The sequence below is a fragment of the Atractosteus spatula genome, chromosome 27, assembly GCF_055471065.1.
Source record: "Atractosteus spatula isolate fAtrSpa1 chromosome 27, fAtrSpa1.hap1, whole genome shotgun sequence".
NCBI lineage: Eukaryota > Metazoa > Chordata > Actinopteri > Semionotiformes > Lepisosteidae > Atractosteus > Atractosteus spatula.
In genome coordinates this window covers 8,597,593-8,615,225 of record NC_142732.1, presented here as the reverse complement: position 1 = coordinate 8,615,225, position 17,633 = coordinate 8,597,593, and the positions used below count along the sequence as shown (strand labels likewise).

Below are 17,633 nucleotides of genomic sequence, written 5' to 3'. Positions count from 1 at the left end.
GAGGTGAATACCGTATATTTATATTCAATATACATCTAGAACGCTGATAGTAAATAATTTGGAAAGAAATGTTAAATAGGTTACACACATTATAAAAGAAAGCAAGAATGTACTTCTATCTACGGAAGGGACTCAGATAAGTGAAATTAAGACTTTGCCCAGCAAACCTTTATTATCTTTTATTGCTGTAGCTCAAATATCAATATCGGAAGAAGGAACATGTGCAGTACATCATTGAATCACAAAGTATGTGCAGAATCGTGCAGAAGCAATTGAAAAACACACTGCCACAATAAATACAGCGTCAATGATTTTTAAGTATCCTTGAGAAGAACCGACCAATACTGCTTTCTTTATGGCCCTATTGGAACACAGCGTGGTGTGAAGTGTTGGGGGTGATGCGTAGTATGAAAAGAGAAGACATTAGCAAAATAAATAAAAAAAACAGTTCATCTGTTAACAGTGTATTTTCCTAGAGGAAACCACGAAAGTCCTTTCAGTATTGCACAGCTATATTGGACAGGTTCTGCTACAGGGCGGGTATATTGTCGACAAGGAAGTCAAGAAAAATACAAAAGCATTATCCAGAAGCAACTGGTAGATTTTAAATAAAAACTGTTTTTTTTTTAAATAAGGAGTCGATAACAGTTGTGAAAACCTGAAGTAATCCTTCTGTCGATGAACCGCAGGCCAGTTTGAACAGCAACTGCAGAACTGAACTCTGTGCTTAGTGTAAGAAAAAAAAAACCTATTTGTCTCCTTTCCCTCATGTAGGGAGTCACACACCTTATGCTATCGCAGTGTAGAATTGCACAAGGCCTTGCAAGGCCAAGGTAACGTAGGTCAGAGACTAAAACACTCCCTTTTGACATGTGGAGACTCCTGCGTGTCTTTGGCCACAAATTTGAGCTTCGAGTCCCAGAATTGTTTCAGAACTGCACCGTCTCGTTCCGTACGGATGCTCCGCATGGAAATCCAACCGTCCAGGAAGACCTGCAGTACAAGCGCTGCTGCTCCCAGCTCCCCCGGGGCTGGAGGCATGGTGGCGCGGAGGAATCCCACAGGAGTCCAGGCTCCCACTCCTGGCTCCGTGCTTCGGGAATGGGATCACGCGGAGGGAAGCCAAGTCCTCCGGACACTCGGGGATCGCTGGGATCCAGGCGGCGGCAGGCCGGGAGCCTCAGTCGCCCGACGCCCCCGTCACTGTGGACAACAGCCTCCTGTTGTCTACATCTACATAATCCTGCAAGACAGGCGCACAGCAGCACAGAGGGATCACACCAAGGCCAGTGATGATCACTACCTCTGTCCCCTGAGGCGAGCTGGGTCTCCTGCTTAATTTCTAACCACAGTTCAAGCTCAAAAACTGATAATGGCAGGCAGAGTGACTTTCTGTTGTTTTTAATTACACCTTAAATTAACCTCCTTTGTTACCATTCTCCTCACACAATGAGACAGTGTATCTGGGTAAAGCGGTCAGGTCAGAAGGCGGAGATTTCCCACATCCTGCTATGCTGTGCTCCAAACAGTCCCTCAGCATGTTGCTCCTTCTCGACCAGCGAACCCCTGGCTCCTAGGCCCTAACCTGCCCTGTGAGATGAGGAGGGACCCCCCGAGAGCCGCGGAGTACTTAGCACGGTGATGCCTCCAGACCCAGCAGAGACGACAGCAGAAGCACGAATGCTTGTAGGTCTTTCTGCACGGATCGATCATCTCCCCCCCCCGCGTGTTTACGATCGTCAGGTGTCGGAATTCGACGGCACTGAGCACCGTTGGTTTCAGAGGGACTTCTTCTCCTTCCTCGGAGGGACGTTTGTCCTGTTGGCGCTTGCGAGGTGTGTGCAATGACATGTGCAGTGCAGGGCAAGTCTTGGATAAGAGCATGCCGAATTCCCAGGGAATTCCCTGGAAAGCCTGGCAACTCCACTATCTCTACCCATTATCTAAGAGCCCCTTTCAGCAGAGGTTGCGCTGTGTGGTGTTAGCAGAAAGGGGACTCGCATACGCAGCCTAAACCTCTTGAAACAGGATCTATCAGAATAAAAGCGAGCTGCTCACAGCGTCGTTCTCCAAGATGTTCTCCAGGATGCCGATGATGTCCGAGAATGAGGGGCGGCGGGTATAGGGCTCCAGCCAGCAGTCCTCCATCATCTGCATGCTGGGAGAAGACAGAGAGGAGTTCAAGCAGGGAGCTGTGTCAGCATGCGTAGGCTGCAAAGCAACTGGTGATGGTTTATTCCACACTGTAAGGGAAAGAGAGAACGGACAACATTTTGGCTGTGGAGCCTTCGGCCTACGCACGCTTGCGCAGATCTGTACTTCAAATTCTTCAGCCCATTTCTGCTGCGACCCACTGTGTCTTCTGCTAAATCTTTTTCTGGAGCTCTTCGCCTTCTCCTCCTCCCTGGGCTACTTGCCCCCTCCTCTCGCCAAACAGGCATTCGTTCTCCTCACAGAGATCTGTTCCAACACCAGCCTTTCTAACCACCCCCTCTTCCTCTATACAAGTCATCATTACAACATCGTTCCCAAAGGAGTTCGTCTGAAATCTAACACTTATTCCTTTGACTCGGACACCACCCAGAGACGTCTGCAACTGTTTTCCAGGAAACTAGTTCTTTCTACCACTCTTTCTCTTTCTGACAAAAACATCAAAGAAGCAAGGGAATTTTTACAGCTAACAGCTCCATATCATCTTCCTTTTATAACTATAACTCACCTCGGTAGATCCCTCACCTCTGACACACCTGAAGAAGGGTCCACAGCCAAAACACTGTGTCTCTTTTCTTTTCCGTACAGCATGGGAGTCAGTGCCCCACCCGCCAAGACCCCTAAGCCTTGCGCTCCTACAGCGACTGCAGAGCCAAGAGAGGAGAAGCGCTCCCCGACTGATCTCATCAGCTCGAGCCGACCCTGATATGGCACTGTTTGGCACAATCAGAGAAACAAAGAACTCACTGCACGAGCATTATTACATTCAAGCCACTGTGGTCTTACTCTGGACACAGGTCTAAAAGAAGCCAAGAGCTCACATTTCAGGCCTGCATGTCTCCGGGATTCTCATCCTGTTTCCAGAGCAGATGTGAAAAACCACCTCCTCTGAGGTCTCCAGGTTGGGGTAGGGCAAAGTGCCTAGGAAACACAAAGCGAAATACAGCTTATTATGTTCAATTTCTGTTCAATTTGTTTATTGGTTTTTCGGGGGAAAGAAGGAATATTACATGGTACCATACACAAAATGAACAATTGTGAACAATCGTCATGGCATGAAAGACCTAAACAAACTGTGGACATCCAACATTAATAAAATCATAAAAACAGGAATAAACGAGTAGAGAAAAAGGAAACCAGAGATTTGGAAGAGATAAGCAAGGGAAAAAGACAAAAGAAAGAAAAAAGGTAGTGAAAGGACAGGAGAGGGAAGCCCCAGTCTTTATCTTTCATATGTCTGGGTCGAGCTGCAAGCTCTTAACGAAAGGGCTGCCAGGCAGAATAACATTTTGCAGTTGAGCTACAGAGGGAAAACCGAATTACAATGTACTCATATGAGAAAACCTAAATTTTTTTAGTTTTATCCTTTATTTCACCAAGTAAGTCCATTTAAAATAAATGAGTCTTTTACAGCGACGACCTGGACACTGGCAAAGCAGCAGAAGCCCCATTACATCCTAAATCAAAAAGGGTCTGAAGACAGAGAGAGGCAAACCTTGGCCTCTCGTTGTCTCGTTGTCGGTAAGAGAGGACAGGAAAGGGATTTCTGCACTTTGATCTCAAGCCCAACCCCCAGTCTCCGCTCTCAGACTCACCAAAAGTCTGCATCTCCCACAGCACCACGCCGAAGGCCCAGACGTCGCCCTTGAAGCTGAAGTAGTTGTGTCTGAAATACTCCGGCGGGTACCAGCGCAGGGGCACGCGCTCCTGCCCAGAACACACACACGCACAGTGGCTGAAATCCACCCTCCCCAAAATCACCGCGTCCCCTTCCAGTCAGCTCCATTTCATTATGCTGAAGCATGTGAAAAGCAACCCCCCCCCCCACACACACACACAAAGCAAGAGAGCAATAATCTACAAAATCACGATTGGGCGCAGTGCTGGGGCCCTGGGTTTAATTCCCGGGCTGCTGTCTGTGTGGAGTTTGTGTGTTCTCCCCATGTCCCATAGGTTAATGGCTTCTGGGAACACTGGTGGGTGCGTGCGTGCATGGCGTCCTGTCCAGGGTGTACCCTGCCTTGTGCCCGTTGCTCGCTGGGATAGGCTCCGGCTCCCCCCGCGAGCCCGAGTTGGAAGAAGATGTTAGGAAACGGGAGGGTGGACTGCCTCCAGGAGGGGTGCCACCCGCGCACCGCGCTCAGACTCACCGCTCTGCATTTCTTACGGCTGCTGCGCCGGCTCCGCATGCGCGTCAGGTCCCTGGCCAGGCCGAACTCCGCCACCTTGCACTCGTGAGGGAAGCTGCTGACCAGGATGTTGCGCAGGGCCAGGTCACAGTGCACCACCTGTGCGGCACCGAGATGGCACTGGTCACACCACCACAAGACAAAGCACCTCCCAGCCGGAGCAGCTGTGGCGTAACGCCGGCGTGCCCCCAGCACCCCTGCACCCCCGCACGCGGAGGGGGCGGTCGTTACCATTTTGGAGCGCAGGTGCTCCATGGCCAGGGCGATGTGGTAGGAGGCGATGGTGAAGAGGTTCTGCAGTTCGCTGTCTCGGCTCAGCCTCTCTTTGTGTGCCTGCAGGAAGCTGCGCAGGGTCCCACAGCTCACGTACTCCATGATCAGCACGTAGGGCTCTGGGGCAGCAAACACGAGCACCTTGTAAAAAAACTGCTGACACGACCACAGGCTGAAGGGCAGTAGCAGAGGGACCAAGCCGAGTATTTCCTTCTACATGCTGTGTGTATTAAAAAAGGAAATACAGACCATTGACTTCTTTTTGCTTGTCTTGCGCAGGAACATGCTTGGTTTTTGCTGTGTGATTCATTAAAGCTTATAAGAAACCAAAAGACTCTCTAACCCAGCCCCCCCCCCACCACCTCACCCTGGCTCGTGTTCCAGTCCAGGAGCTGCAGGACGTTCTTGTGGTGCCCCAGCTTCCTCATGATGGACACCTCCGTCTCCACTCGTTTGGGGCTGACACCTGAAACAGGCAGCCCAGGTGAGACCCATCGCCCGCTCCAAGGGCTCTGTGGCCAATGTTCAACACAGGTCTCACAGGGCTTGGATCTCTGGTGAAGACGAACTGCAGATCAAGCACGTTAAGCAATCCCTAGTGTCCTAGCCATCAGCCTGCACATTCAGGCTGCACATTCTGTTCAGAAAAAGTAGAGCAATAGCTTTTGCTTGATAAGCACTTTCACAGTGCAATGTACACTACATATCCCCTATTCAGGGACTTTACCAAAGCAGACCTGTGCATATAGTGTCCTGTATTTAATATACACAGATTTTGCACGAGATGTAATAAGGTTGCCTTATTGCTGGGTTCCTGAAGAAGATGCAGGGTTGTGACTTGCTTTCCCAGCAGCTGGCCCACTCTTTTATTTAGGGGGGCTGGGGGACCTCCAAAAAACCCACCTTCTTTCGAGATCTTGCAGGTGAAGAGCGAGTGGCCTTTGCAGGTCCCCCGATTCATCCTGGCCTTGTAGAAGACGCCCTCCTTCCCAGCCTTGATGATCTGCATGAGGTTTAGGTCCGCCTTCGTGAAGCGGGGTCCCTGGAGATGAGAAGCGCCCCCCCCGTTAGTTTCCTCTGGGGCTCCCGAGCGAGAACAAAAACGTCCCGGGATCCGAGACTTACTGGTTGTGGTGGCCTCCATATCGACCTGCTCAGAGACTTGGATTTCTGCCTTTCCGCAGGCGTCTGCTGGCCCGTCTGGACAGGGTCCTCTTCCAGGGTGTCCAGCGAGGTGCTGTGCGGCATGGGGGCGTCTGAGGGGGGGACATTGACAAAACAGCCCGTTCTCTGCAGGTTCTGGATGGTGCGCATCAAGGCACGGTACCTAGACGGAGAACATGCGATGGGAAAGATCCGCGAGTCAAATTAGTGTTGTCAGCGTTACCAGGAAGCTAGGCTTTATGTAATCCATCCACTGGCTCTCCAAGCTGATTTACCTCTCCCAGCCATGATCACACTGACTATTCTGCCTGTGCACCTTCACAGGGATTCTCAAACACTCCTGTACTGCAAAAGACAGCAAAGGCCAAATTGATACTTAAACTTGGTTCACGCAGGGCTACTCTGTCAGCTTATCTCCTTCTCATCTTTCTGTTCATTTCCAGATTGCTGCCTTCCACACCTTCTCAGGAATTCATTGCCCCCGTCTCTTTAACCCCTTATCTCTCCCTAACACACATGACGAGACTCTACAGTCCAAACAACGTGGTTTTTCTTTTTCCTCTTCAGCCTGCTTGTTCCTCTGCAGCCAGCAGGCTGACACAGCTCCCAGCTCGAACCTCTGCTTTTATTTGTGCAGGGCCGACCGTGGGCGCACTCAAATACTCACTTCCTCAGCCACAGCACCACCAGCAGGGCGATGGCCACCACAGTGAAGGCGGAGATGCCGATGAGGATGTAATGTGCCTCCGTCAAATCTTTTCCTTCTGGAAAGAAGGCAGAGAGGATAACAGATCGACACTGTTGTAAAGCAGGCAAGCCGGAGCAACTCCAAACAAGCAAACAAACAAAAAGGTTCCTTACTGCACTCACTGGGGCTAGGGTGGTCTCTCCCTAAACCCGGTCTGTGTACATACTCCATCAAGTACAGAATCCTGAACAAATCCTGTTAATTACCATGTCTTCATTAATGAAGCTTTGGGCTCTTGGTCATAGCCAGGCTGCCAACATACAGAACGCTCCTGGTTAGATTAGCCAGCTCTCCCAGGACTGTCCTGGAGCCTCCCAGAAGCATGGGATTGCTCCCTCCTCCAGCCTGGATCTAGTTTCCATGCAGGAAGGACGGGCAAGTCCCCCACCCCACCCCCCATAGCTACCTGTCAGAGACAGGGCACCCAGCCGTCGGCCAGAGGCCAGGGCACTGGCAACAATAACCAGCAGCCCCTCCTTGCAATCTCTTGCAAAGGCCAGTGTGGACCCGACACGTCTTCTCAGTCTGCCGCAGGTCCACTGCGGCGATCCTGGTGCTCGCGTGTTCGCCGGGGGGGGGGGGGTTTCGGAAGAGAAGAGGAAAGGAACTCACTGGGAGGCGCCGCGGGGCCGTGCGTGTCGTTGGTGGCGCAGATCATGTCTCTGGACGGCAGGAGCGGCTCAGGACTGCAGCTGGGGGGGCGGAAAGAGTGAGTCAGGCCGCGGGAGCTGCGCCGCCTCCTGACCACACTGACCTTTGCGCAGCGGAGTCTGGTACCACAGAGCCTAGAGAACCTGCTCTGCAACGCCCCGTCACACAGGAAGACACAGCCCTCTATTCAGGTTACTCCGTGCAAGGCTGACGTTTTTTTTTTCCAAAAAGCACAATAACATACCAGAGGGTCACCTTCTTTCAAGATGCTAAAAGACTTTGTAAGACTTTGAGAGGCCATTCTGATATGTCAATATTAGGAGCTTTTTTTTGTAAAAAAAAAAACATGAATTAGCAATAAAACTCTGTACCAGCCTCGACCTTTCTCTGCCTCCTACTTCGTGTGAAGGGGTTCTGCTACCTTCTGTCAGTTCAAACTCCAAACAAAGGCATCAGGTTTGTCAGAAAACTCAACTTGCAGGCAGCAAAACTGCTGCCTCCTCTTTCCCCAGGGCTGAGCCTGCAGGACAGCAGCTGAACCGTGCTTCTGACTCTGCAGCGAGTGTCCCTGCCCAACGTGAGCGACCCAACTATGAACCAGGCTGGTTCAAGGTGTGATTCCTGTAAATATGCTACAGTACATACAGAATAAAAACGGAGTTTTGAGCATCTAGCTACAGTAACTAATCAAGTAGACCAGGTCTAACTGGAGGTCCAAGTAGAATAAAAGACAATGAAATACATTATTGAGTCTGTGGGTGCTGGCTGCAAAGGAACAAGTAAATGTTGACTCCATGCTGAAAGACAGAAAGTAGGATAAACATTTTGGCTGTAGAGCCTTCTTCTTCACACCTGAAGAAGGCTGTACTGCTGAAACATTGTGTATCCCTCTTATATTTTTCAGTGTGGAGGTACCTTGTTCCATTATTCGCAGCCGCATGAAATGTATCTCCCTTTGCTCTAAAGGACTTGTCTGCGCCTCCATCCTCCTCTCCCTCAAACGCACTTCGTAGCGCTCTAGCTGTGAGCCCACGGTGGCCACCCAGGTGTCTGCCTATCGACCGGACCTGCGAGAACCAGAGAAACACAGCTGGGGGCCCGAGGCCTGTTCTCAGCACTGTGTCCCTTTTGATGGTTTAGCACCTCACGCCCGCTGCTTCTGTTTCGGGGGAACGAGAGAGCAGCCTCTGCAGGCAGGTGACCACATCCTTTTGTTCAAAAAAAGAGTCACAGTTTAATAAAGGTCTGTTAAACCAATGGTCACATTTTTTCGGTTCTTTCATGCTACCTGTTCAGAGAAGAAGAAAATCCCCCTTTTTATGTGAAGAACTAGAACGTCCTTCTCCCACTTCCGGACAGACGCTCATCATCTTGCCTCGGCGTCATTCAATGTCTCTCTGATCAAGCGGCTGTCCCCTCTGTTACACCGCGCTGTGTCTTGTAAGACCAGGGATTTGGCACTTGGTTTGTTTGCTAGAATTCACAGGTGGTTGGGGCTCCGTCTGATTTAGTAACACACTGGTGAGGAGGTAAAAATACTACTGATTTCCGTCCTCAAAACAGGGAGCTAACACCTACCTGAGTTTTTGGTTAGCAGCAGCACTGAATTCTAAGATACAGTATTCTGTTCAACGTGGTTCGAGATCCGCAGTCAGATGGACATCGACTAATCTCACTTGTTAACTTAATGACTGTTAACTTTGACTCAAGTGTAGGATTTACATGCTGTGCAAATAACCTCACATACCACTAGAATATAATGTTTTCACACGTGCGATCTTGTCCTTATCTGGAGCCGTTTCATGCTTTCGTGTTGTACAGCCTGGATTATTGTACTGCTGTGCTAGCTGGGGCCTCTACGTGCGTTTTAATAGGCTTTAGTAATCCTGTGGATATTGATCCATCCGCCGATTATCTGAAATCAGCTTACTCCTGGGAGCATTGCGGCAAGCCAGAGCAGAACTGGAATACCCACAGAAAACCCGTACAGACTCCACTCAGAAAGTACCATAGCTAGAATCGAACCCAGTGCCTAAGAGCTGTGAGGCAGTAGAGACTCCATTTCAGCTGCTTTGCACTGGTTGCCTGTGCGGGACTAGTTTTTTCATTGATTAATAAGGACGTAAATCAGGGGTGTCCAGTCCTGGTCCTGGAGTGTCCAATTCAGCTCCTTGAGTTCTGCCTGTTTGAAGAGAAAATCCGCAGACACACTGGCTGGCAGGGCCAGGACTGGACACCCCTGACTTAACCTGTCACCTTGCTGCCTTAAAGATCTAACAAGCTCCTGTATCCCAGACAGCTCTCTGGGCAGCTACACACCTGTGGAACATCTGTCCTCTTTTGTCATGTGTACATTGGTTGCACAATGTTCTGTATTTTCCTAACACGAAAGCCATTATGATATAATCATTTTATAACTACAAAAATTCTACGCTATATTTTTTAAAGGTCATCACAAGCTTAATGTTTTTAGTAATCTGTTTTGCTTTTTTTCCCCCACATTAGAGCCATTATACTGTTTTAAGCACTAAATAGGCTAATACAATGAATCAAAGGACAATTTCTTAGAATCCTCACTATAACGAGTCCTTACTTCTTGAAGAAATGAAGTTGTTACAAGATGAGACGAAAAATAACCGATTATTATCCTGGTTTGTGTCTCAATTTACTGTATTTACAGTGAACGACATTTGGGCTTCCAAATTAATTAAAAGAAAAATAAACGAACCTCCAAATACTACAGAAACTTTAAAGCCGTTTATAGCATTCAAAGAAAAAATTAAAATGTTATCACCCGCATGCAAAACAGGGCCACAAGACCTTCAACGCTTTAAGCCCTCACATTTTTTTAACTTTTAATCTCAGAAAGCACTCTATCGATATAATTATTGGGATGTGAAATTTTAGGATAAATAAGTTACTGGCAATCGAACAAGAGACTTTTGTAACCTGGTTAACCTCCTGGTTAACATAACCTCTAATGTTCTGATAGTAATTTGGTTGATTCTAAGTAAAAAAAATCAGGTTTCAAAACTTTATCATTCATATTCAAGCTAAACTTAAAACCTTCAAATATCAAACTCAGAACTAACATCACACAGGTGGTAAAATCTGGTATTTCTCTCACTGTCTATTGTAAAGGACACGTCTGGAAATTTCGCTTGAGAAGAAGTGCGCACCTGTCCTCATGTTTAAAACTTTAACATAATAAATGAGTAGTCCCTTCGCAACACAGTGTAAATGACTTCACCGCTTGCCCGCACACATTTCTCTTCTGAAACAAACAGCAGAAAAAAAGACGCAGGTTTCTTTCTCGTAGCAGAAAAGCGACACGAACAGAAATGGACTTACAGCAGATCTCCACACGCAGCCGAGTTCGAAGTGTAGCTTCTGCGACCTCTCCTAGCGAGACACAGACCTCAGACTTCTACAACATCAGCATCACACGAGTTAAGCAGAAACGCTCCTCTTTTTAGAACTTCAAGAGGGAAACTTTTTTTTTATAAAAAGGCTGTGAAGTCATCAGCCGCTACATCCTCTGTCACGTGACTACAGGGGGACTTAAAAAAAAGACTTTCAGACACCCACAATAGGTCCTTCCCATGAGTGATGAGAAGTGTCATTGGTCACTGGGACCAATGTGCTGACTACAGCTCGTTACATATGTATGTACTTTAGGCAGTCAAATAGAAATCAATAGGCATAAAAAATAATGTTATCAGTTTAGTGCAGAGGGCTTAACTAGATGAATTGAATTATTTGCAAAGAAGCAGCTTTGCCTGTGTCAGTACAGAGGAGAGGATCTGAAAAGCTTTGGAGAAAAGGCTCTGATCTGAGCTGGGTCGTTGGGTATTTGTTATCATGATTAAAATGCAGCTGTTTTCTTTGTTGTTGCAAGCAGTGTATTTGCAGCAGTCCCCCACCACCCCACCAGAGGCTGAAAAGCATGCAAGGTTTCCGGCCTTTGATTTAACTCTGCAATCACTCGTCCGCTGCGTTCAGTTGTCTGCAGCTTGCAGGTACGTCTCACTGGAGGAGGGAGTGGCAGAAAGTTCCCAGTCAGAGCAACGGGGTGAGGAGGGGGAGGGGGGAGATTCAGTTTCCTCTGTCAAGCACAAGAGCTTGGCCTGTGCAGACACTGGGTTTGTTTGCACACTGACAGTCCCTACAAATACACACAGCGAGACTGGTCTTCACCAATACTACAGGTTGATTAAAGATTTTCATTCTTACCCTATGGCCCATTTTGGATGGTTCTGCATGTGAAATACATGCTTATATGGCCCTAAGTGGAAGACCTCAAATTAGATTATAATTGCACATTTAAACTTAAAAGTACTATACATAAATAAACTGCAGTCTTAATTGACATCCTCGTTACTTGTCATGGGGTAGTATCTTAAAATGCTGCAGTGCAATAGCTTCTTCAGGGATAGACATAACAAATTCACAAAGAGCTTTTTGACTAGACCTTCACTACTGGGTTTTCTTCAAAACTTTGCACATGTTTTTATATACAAACCTATGGAAGAACCTTCAAGATTGGATCCCTGTAAGTACCGATAAAAACCTTCACCTGTACTACATACTACATACTACAACCTGACCCTGACTCCTGCTCCCAAAGCTATCTGTGCTGTTCTTTTATCATCTATTGACAAGTGATTTGGAAACTTCATAAAAAAGGACATAACATACAGTATACTGTACATGTCCTTTGTATAAAGGACATTATAAGGGAAAATATTTAGCCATTCCAATGAAACAAACCTCTAAATTCTGAGAAACTGAACCAGAATGAAAAAAATCAGTGCTGCCAATCAATGTTTAATTGCATCCGCAGTATTTAATTTGTTGCTTGAATAATAGTTACAGATGAACAGTTTCACTCCATATACAACTACAAGTACATTTTTACAGTTCATATTCCAATACATCAGTTTTATTGGTTTATTTACAAAACACTTTATGTACATTTTTCTCTCCAAAATTAAAGTCAGTGCAATGTCGTTTTTTTATTTTTTTAACAACACTTTACAAAATAAATGTAAATTAACTTAATAAATCTCTGGCAATCCATGAAAATTAATTTAACCCAAAAAAAAGATTACAACTAATATTATAGACAAAAAAACATACAATTCAGTAGTAGATTGCACTACCTGCCAATAGATCAAAGTTTCTGCCAAAGAATTAATACATTAACTCGGGATGAACAAGCGAAGATAGTTAACCAAAACAAGTTCTAAAATAAAATGCCATCAGTATGCATACTAGGAGGAGATTTTGAGCATTTTAAGAATGTCCAGTTAAGTTAACGTTTAGGTAAAAACTTCTCATAAAACGCCCAGCTAGATCAGGAGCCAAACAAGTGTTGTTTGTAATGTTTTAAAAACAATTCGAATTTGTAGGTTGCTACTGCAGGTTGCAGCGCATAGTATTTTTATTTAAAAAAAGATTCACATTTATCACTAGTGCCCCTTTGCATTAATATCTTTTTTGTGCTGCATTTCCTTCTTTTAGATAGACAGTTATCCTTTTTTTTCTTGAAGCACATGTTAGGTAAGAAATAAAAGTTGTAGGCGGACAGTTCAATGTGCTTTCTGGGCGCACCTTAATTTTTAAAAAAGGAGAAGGCCAGAGCTCTGCTCTGTAGTCGTTGTGGCTGATTTCTGTGTGGAACAATGGACTGGAAGAGTCCAGGACACTGTTGGCTATCCAGCCTTCCAGAACCACAAACAGAATGGTAAGCAGATGTGAAAGGTGAAACGTGTGACCCATCTACAGATAAATGTTTACTGGCTGATTCAGAGCAGTTAGAAAAGTGCGTGTTTTTTTTAAAGGTTTGTTCTTCCAGAACTACAATTCATACAACCTTGACTCATTTTTTTTTTATGATACCCCGTTTCTCCCCACTTAGCCTAGAGCCCCAAAATCCTCATCAGCAGATATACTACAAATGTTCTAAAACAAACAGTATCAGAAAACAAAAGGATTCAAAATAGAAATTTCATCACAGTGAAGTTATCCCCCCAAAATAATTAAGTTTTATTAAAATGCAATAATTTCAGTGCCCGTTAAATGTGAAGATGAACTAGATGTCCCACACTCTAGCTGCATGTTAGTTTCCACAATGAAAGACTGGGTGTTTCAGTGTCAGATGAAGGAGCTGTTTCTCTCACAAGAGAACTTGACAGAACTACAATTAAACTTTCAATCACATTAATCATCTCAGAGGTACAGATGTCTAGGGTAGGAAGGCTCTCAGGGCTACAGTAAGTTTAGGGGCTTGTGGTTTTTTAAGGTGATAACCACAGGCAATTTAGCAGAAGCTCTGCCTTTTAAAAAAAACATCAGACTCTAGCTCCACAACCTAGGTTGACATGGACCCCCTGAAAACTAAAAATAATAGAATAAATTAAAACTAACAGACAAAACTGCAACAAGCTGAATACTTTAGCACTGGGCTGCTGCCTGCGTAAATCCAAGAATAATGATGATGATGATATTGCATCGGAGCAAAATGAAGGGCCTGATACAGAACATTCACAGAATGATAAAAAGGATCTTTACAAAAGCTTTGTGTGGTTCCACTGGCCTGCCAGCCAATTAACAACATTGTAGGACATAAAACAATGCTAAAACAATTGATAAACCCAACAATTAAGGGCAAACTCTCTTTCAAACAAAAACCAGAACCTCACTTAGCAAGATACTGGAGTTTATAAATCACTGCAGGATTCTCCAAGCTCAAGTCTCTCCAAAACGCTAATCAGCACTTCTAACCAGAAAAATTGTCACATTGTTTTTTTTAAAGACCCTTTCATCATTTGGAAAATGCCAAGCACAAAAGTGAAAGAAAAAAATTAAATCTTAAAAGTTATGAGTTAAGAGATAAGAGTGCAGCTGTATTTAACACCCAAACTTAAAATAAAAAATTGAAATGGAGCACCCAAGCAAAACCATTGGGACTGTGAAATTCCTGAAGCTAGGAAATGTAGAGATATAATGTGGTCATTAAAAAAGAAAAATGGTAGGCTTTCATAAAAATAAATTGCTACAAAACACTTCACAAATTAATATATATATAAAATTAAAGTGGCTAAGACTCTTTGAAATATATGGCACAGATCCTGTAAATAAACCAATATATTTTCATTCAGACTTGCAAGTTAAAAAGATGGAGCACCCAATTCACTAAATACGTCTTAAATACACCTCTAATAAATTTAAGCACAAAACCTAGTTTTGGCAGTTGCTTTGTTAAAATCTGGAAAATGTATCATTCTTCAGGGTATGCTTGGGAGGGGACAGTTTTATTCCATAACCTCATATAATTTAGACTTTATATTTTACAAGGAGAAAGTGCGCAAGTTGATTTCAAATGCGAGTGGGTACGCTTTTCCAAAACATATAGGAGCAGTAAGAAAAGTTAGATAGTTTACACTATCCCCTATATTTAAGCCCCAAAGTTTGAAAAAGTGTTACTGTTACAATTAGCCAATACACTGCAAAAAAACTGAGGTAGCATATGAGGTTTTCTACTATCACGCAAATATTGAAAACCCTTTAAGCCTTTCAATCAACATTGGATTTCTTTTTAATTAGGAGTAGCTGTATTTCAGTGTAATGGAAATTCTTCCTCAAAGCCATAGAGGGCGCTGGATTTCCCATTTACACCCACTGCATTCCAGTTAGTGCTTAAGCAGGACACATTTGTTCACTTGGCAAATGGCAATACAGGACTTTTTTTATATAAATTACACACCTGAAATAACTGGAAAGTACCACAATTAAAAAAAAAAAGCAACCATCTATGAAGAAGTTCTGTATTTGATGACTACTTAAAATAACGCCATTTTGTGCTTCTTAATCAAGGGATGACTCCATCTAATTTCCACCTGCCCGCAGCCGGGAAACTTCGGCTTCGCAAGGTTGTTATCCCCTTCCTTTCTTCCGAGCGCGACCATGTTCACGAGTTACCAGAATGTCTTTAGTGGAAGCACACAGGGTCACTGGAGAACACAGTACTTCTTGTAGTCCGACTCGAAATCTTCGTCCATGCTGCTAGTGTCCGCCATTTTTTTCCCATCAATCTTCGGCAGGAACTGCGAATAATCTACTCCCTCCTGCTCATAGAAGAGGATGTAGGCAGAGTCTGTGTCAATCTCTTCAGAATGCACCTCCTGGAGAATTGAAACAATACAAGGTTTGGAAAAAACGCTTAATTAGATATTTCACACCTACTCTTTTACTTCAATGCGGTAAACTTCGGACGCAATTGCACAATACAGGTCACAACAGGTGGCTCATCTACTGTATTTTGTCTGTAGTAGGCAATTGATCTGAGGATCTCCTCCAGTCGTTTCTTAAAGCTGCTAGCCAAGTTTCTTTTAATTACATGTCTGGGTAACTTGTTCCAGACACCCATGGATTAAACACTGAATACATTCTGGGTGATTCTTTTGGTTTAAATGGATGTTTTATTTTTTGGTCTGGGTCACGACCAAGGGGGTATCTGAAGTGTCCTTCTCCAGAGACAGCACTGGTTTAGCACTGGACAGCACTCCAGAGCGCATCCGTTTAATCACAAAAGTCCCTTACCTTACAGCTGCTGTCATTGTAACAGTACCACTTTTCATTGGGGTTTTTGGCATATGTCACATAGTGGCCTCCTCCCAGGATTCCTGAATGGCACTGCAAGAACATGTAAAGAGTGAGGAAAACGTGAAAAAACTGAATCACTACAAAAATAAACCTCAAACAATCGAGCCAACGGGGCAAAAACTCGCCCTCAGTTATCCATCCATCCTTTTTTTTAACTAGTTCCTCTAATTCAGGGTTGCAGGGAAGTGGAGTCTCTCCCAGAAAGCAACAGGCGCAAGGCGAGGTACGCTCCTGGATTGGATGGCAGTCCATTGCAGGACGGGCAGGCACACACACACACACACACACACACACAGACAGACAGACAGACAGACAGACAGACAGACAGACAGACAGACAGACAGACAGACAGACAGACAGACAGACAGACAGACAGACACAGACAGACACAGACAGACACAGACAGACACAGACAGACACAGACAGACACAGACAGACACAGACACAGACACAGACACAGACACAGACACACCAGGGCCAATTTATCCAGAAGCCAATTAACCTACCAGTATGCCTTTGGACTGTGAGAGGAAAACAGAGAACCAATAGTAGACCCACACGAACGTGGGGAGAACATGCAGACTCCACACAGACAGACAGCACCTCAGGAATCGATCCCAGGCCCCCAGAAATACAAGGCGGCAATGCTAGCCACTGCGCCACCATGCCATCAAGCCCTCACTTATTATTCAGTAAATACGATCTTGTTCTCGTGGCGCCCCTTTCCCTTGTTACTGACACATTCACCACGTGCAGTGCACGGTACAGGCAGAGGACAGGTTTGCACGCTGGGCAGGGTTTTCGTGGCAGGACGAAAGGAAATGCATTAGTCTGTGACTATAAAGATGTCAAAGCACTCCCAGTGAAAACATGCATTGCTCCCATCCGTCACTAGTTCACAACATCAAGTGGTTCAGGAGTGCAAATTAATTCGCTGCACTAGACCCCAGCTCGAACAACATGGTTCTGCAAATGACTGCTCAGTTAATTGTGCCACTCTAAGACACTGCGGGCCGACTCCACTGAAAACACCTACTGAAATTGCATATAAATTGTAGACAGGCTTCAAGCAGATTTCATCTCTTTGGTGGTGAAAGCTCTCCGAGTCCATGACGGTTTCTGCGTGGCCATTGCTCTGGCCAGGCTCGTGTCCGAGTCCGAGTCCGTTCACCATGACTGCCTCGCAGTCCCTGCCTGGCGCCTCCCCAGGCCAGATGTCCTGCCCGTTCCCCTCTGCCACCCCCACCCCGCTGCTGGGCTCCAGGTCCGCCACCGGTCCCTGGTCCAGCTCGCCGGAGCCCTCTCTGCAGCTGTCCAGGTTCTCCTTGCTGTTGGACAGCTTGTGCCTGCTGCCCAGCTGGGGGAGCCTCAGGCGTCCCTTGTTCTTCCCTGGGGTTTTGGGACTGTTGCAGGGGCTGCTGTTCCTGCTTAAGGGGTTAGTGCTTTTCCTCCCAGGCCCAGGAGAGGCTAAAACAGAAAGGCAAAACAAAGAACGTGTGATTGCAGTGTATACGTGGACAAGACACATGCACACACACCTCCGAAATCAAACAAATCTAAGCTCATATTCCAAATGTACAGAAGCGCTCTGATTATCTGTCATAATAAGTTAATATTTGGTTATGTTCTGCAGCCAGATAAGAAGTGTGGTGGGTGGATCTATTTTGGAAACGTTAATGAAAAGTTAAAAAAAAGTTTTGCTAAGAATACCAGTCATCCTGGTTTCTCAC

At 45.7% G+C, this 17,633-nt stretch overlaps 2 protein-coding genes across 5 annotated transcripts in view; both read right to left on the bottom strand.

Moving 5' to 3' along the window:
• Positions 1–150: 150 nt before the first annotated feature.
• LOC148814320 (tyrosine kinase receptor Cad96Ca) lies at positions 151–10,645 on the bottom strand. Its single transcript, XM_088906850.1, has 12 exons — positions 10,588–10,645; positions 7,198–7,277; positions 6,505–6,601; positions 5,799–6,000; positions 5,577–5,715; positions 5,041–5,139; positions 4,632–4,792; positions 4,362–4,499; positions 3,807–3,918; positions 3,033–3,132; positions 2,059–2,158; positions 151–1,243 (listed from the first exon to the last, which is right to left on the bottom strand). Exons 2-12 carry the CDS (start codon positions 7,241–7,243, stop codon positions 1,181–1,183), a joined length of 1,257 nt encoding a protein of 418 aa, XP_088762976.1. The 5' UTR covers positions 7,244–7,277; positions 10,588–10,645; the 3' UTR covers positions 151–1,180.
• Positions 10,646–12,056: 1,411 nt separating this feature from the next.
• Positions 12,057–17,633, bottom strand: part of usp32 (ubiquitin specific peptidase 32) — a 54,788-nt gene continuing 49,211 nt past the window's right edge. For all 4 annotated transcript variants that reach the window (XM_088907138.1, XM_088907139.1, XM_088907140.1 and 1 more), the window contains 3 exons: positions 16,940–17,370; positions 15,841–15,933; positions 12,057–15,422 (listed from right to left, as the gene is read on the bottom strand). In XM_088907138.1, the coding sequence (XP_088763264.1) occupies positions 15,249–15,422; positions 15,841–15,933; positions 16,940–17,370 (698 nt within the window). In that variant the 3' untranslated portion in view covers positions 12,057–15,248. The remainder of the gene's footprint in view (positions 15,423–15,840; positions 15,934–16,939; positions 17,371–17,633) is intronic.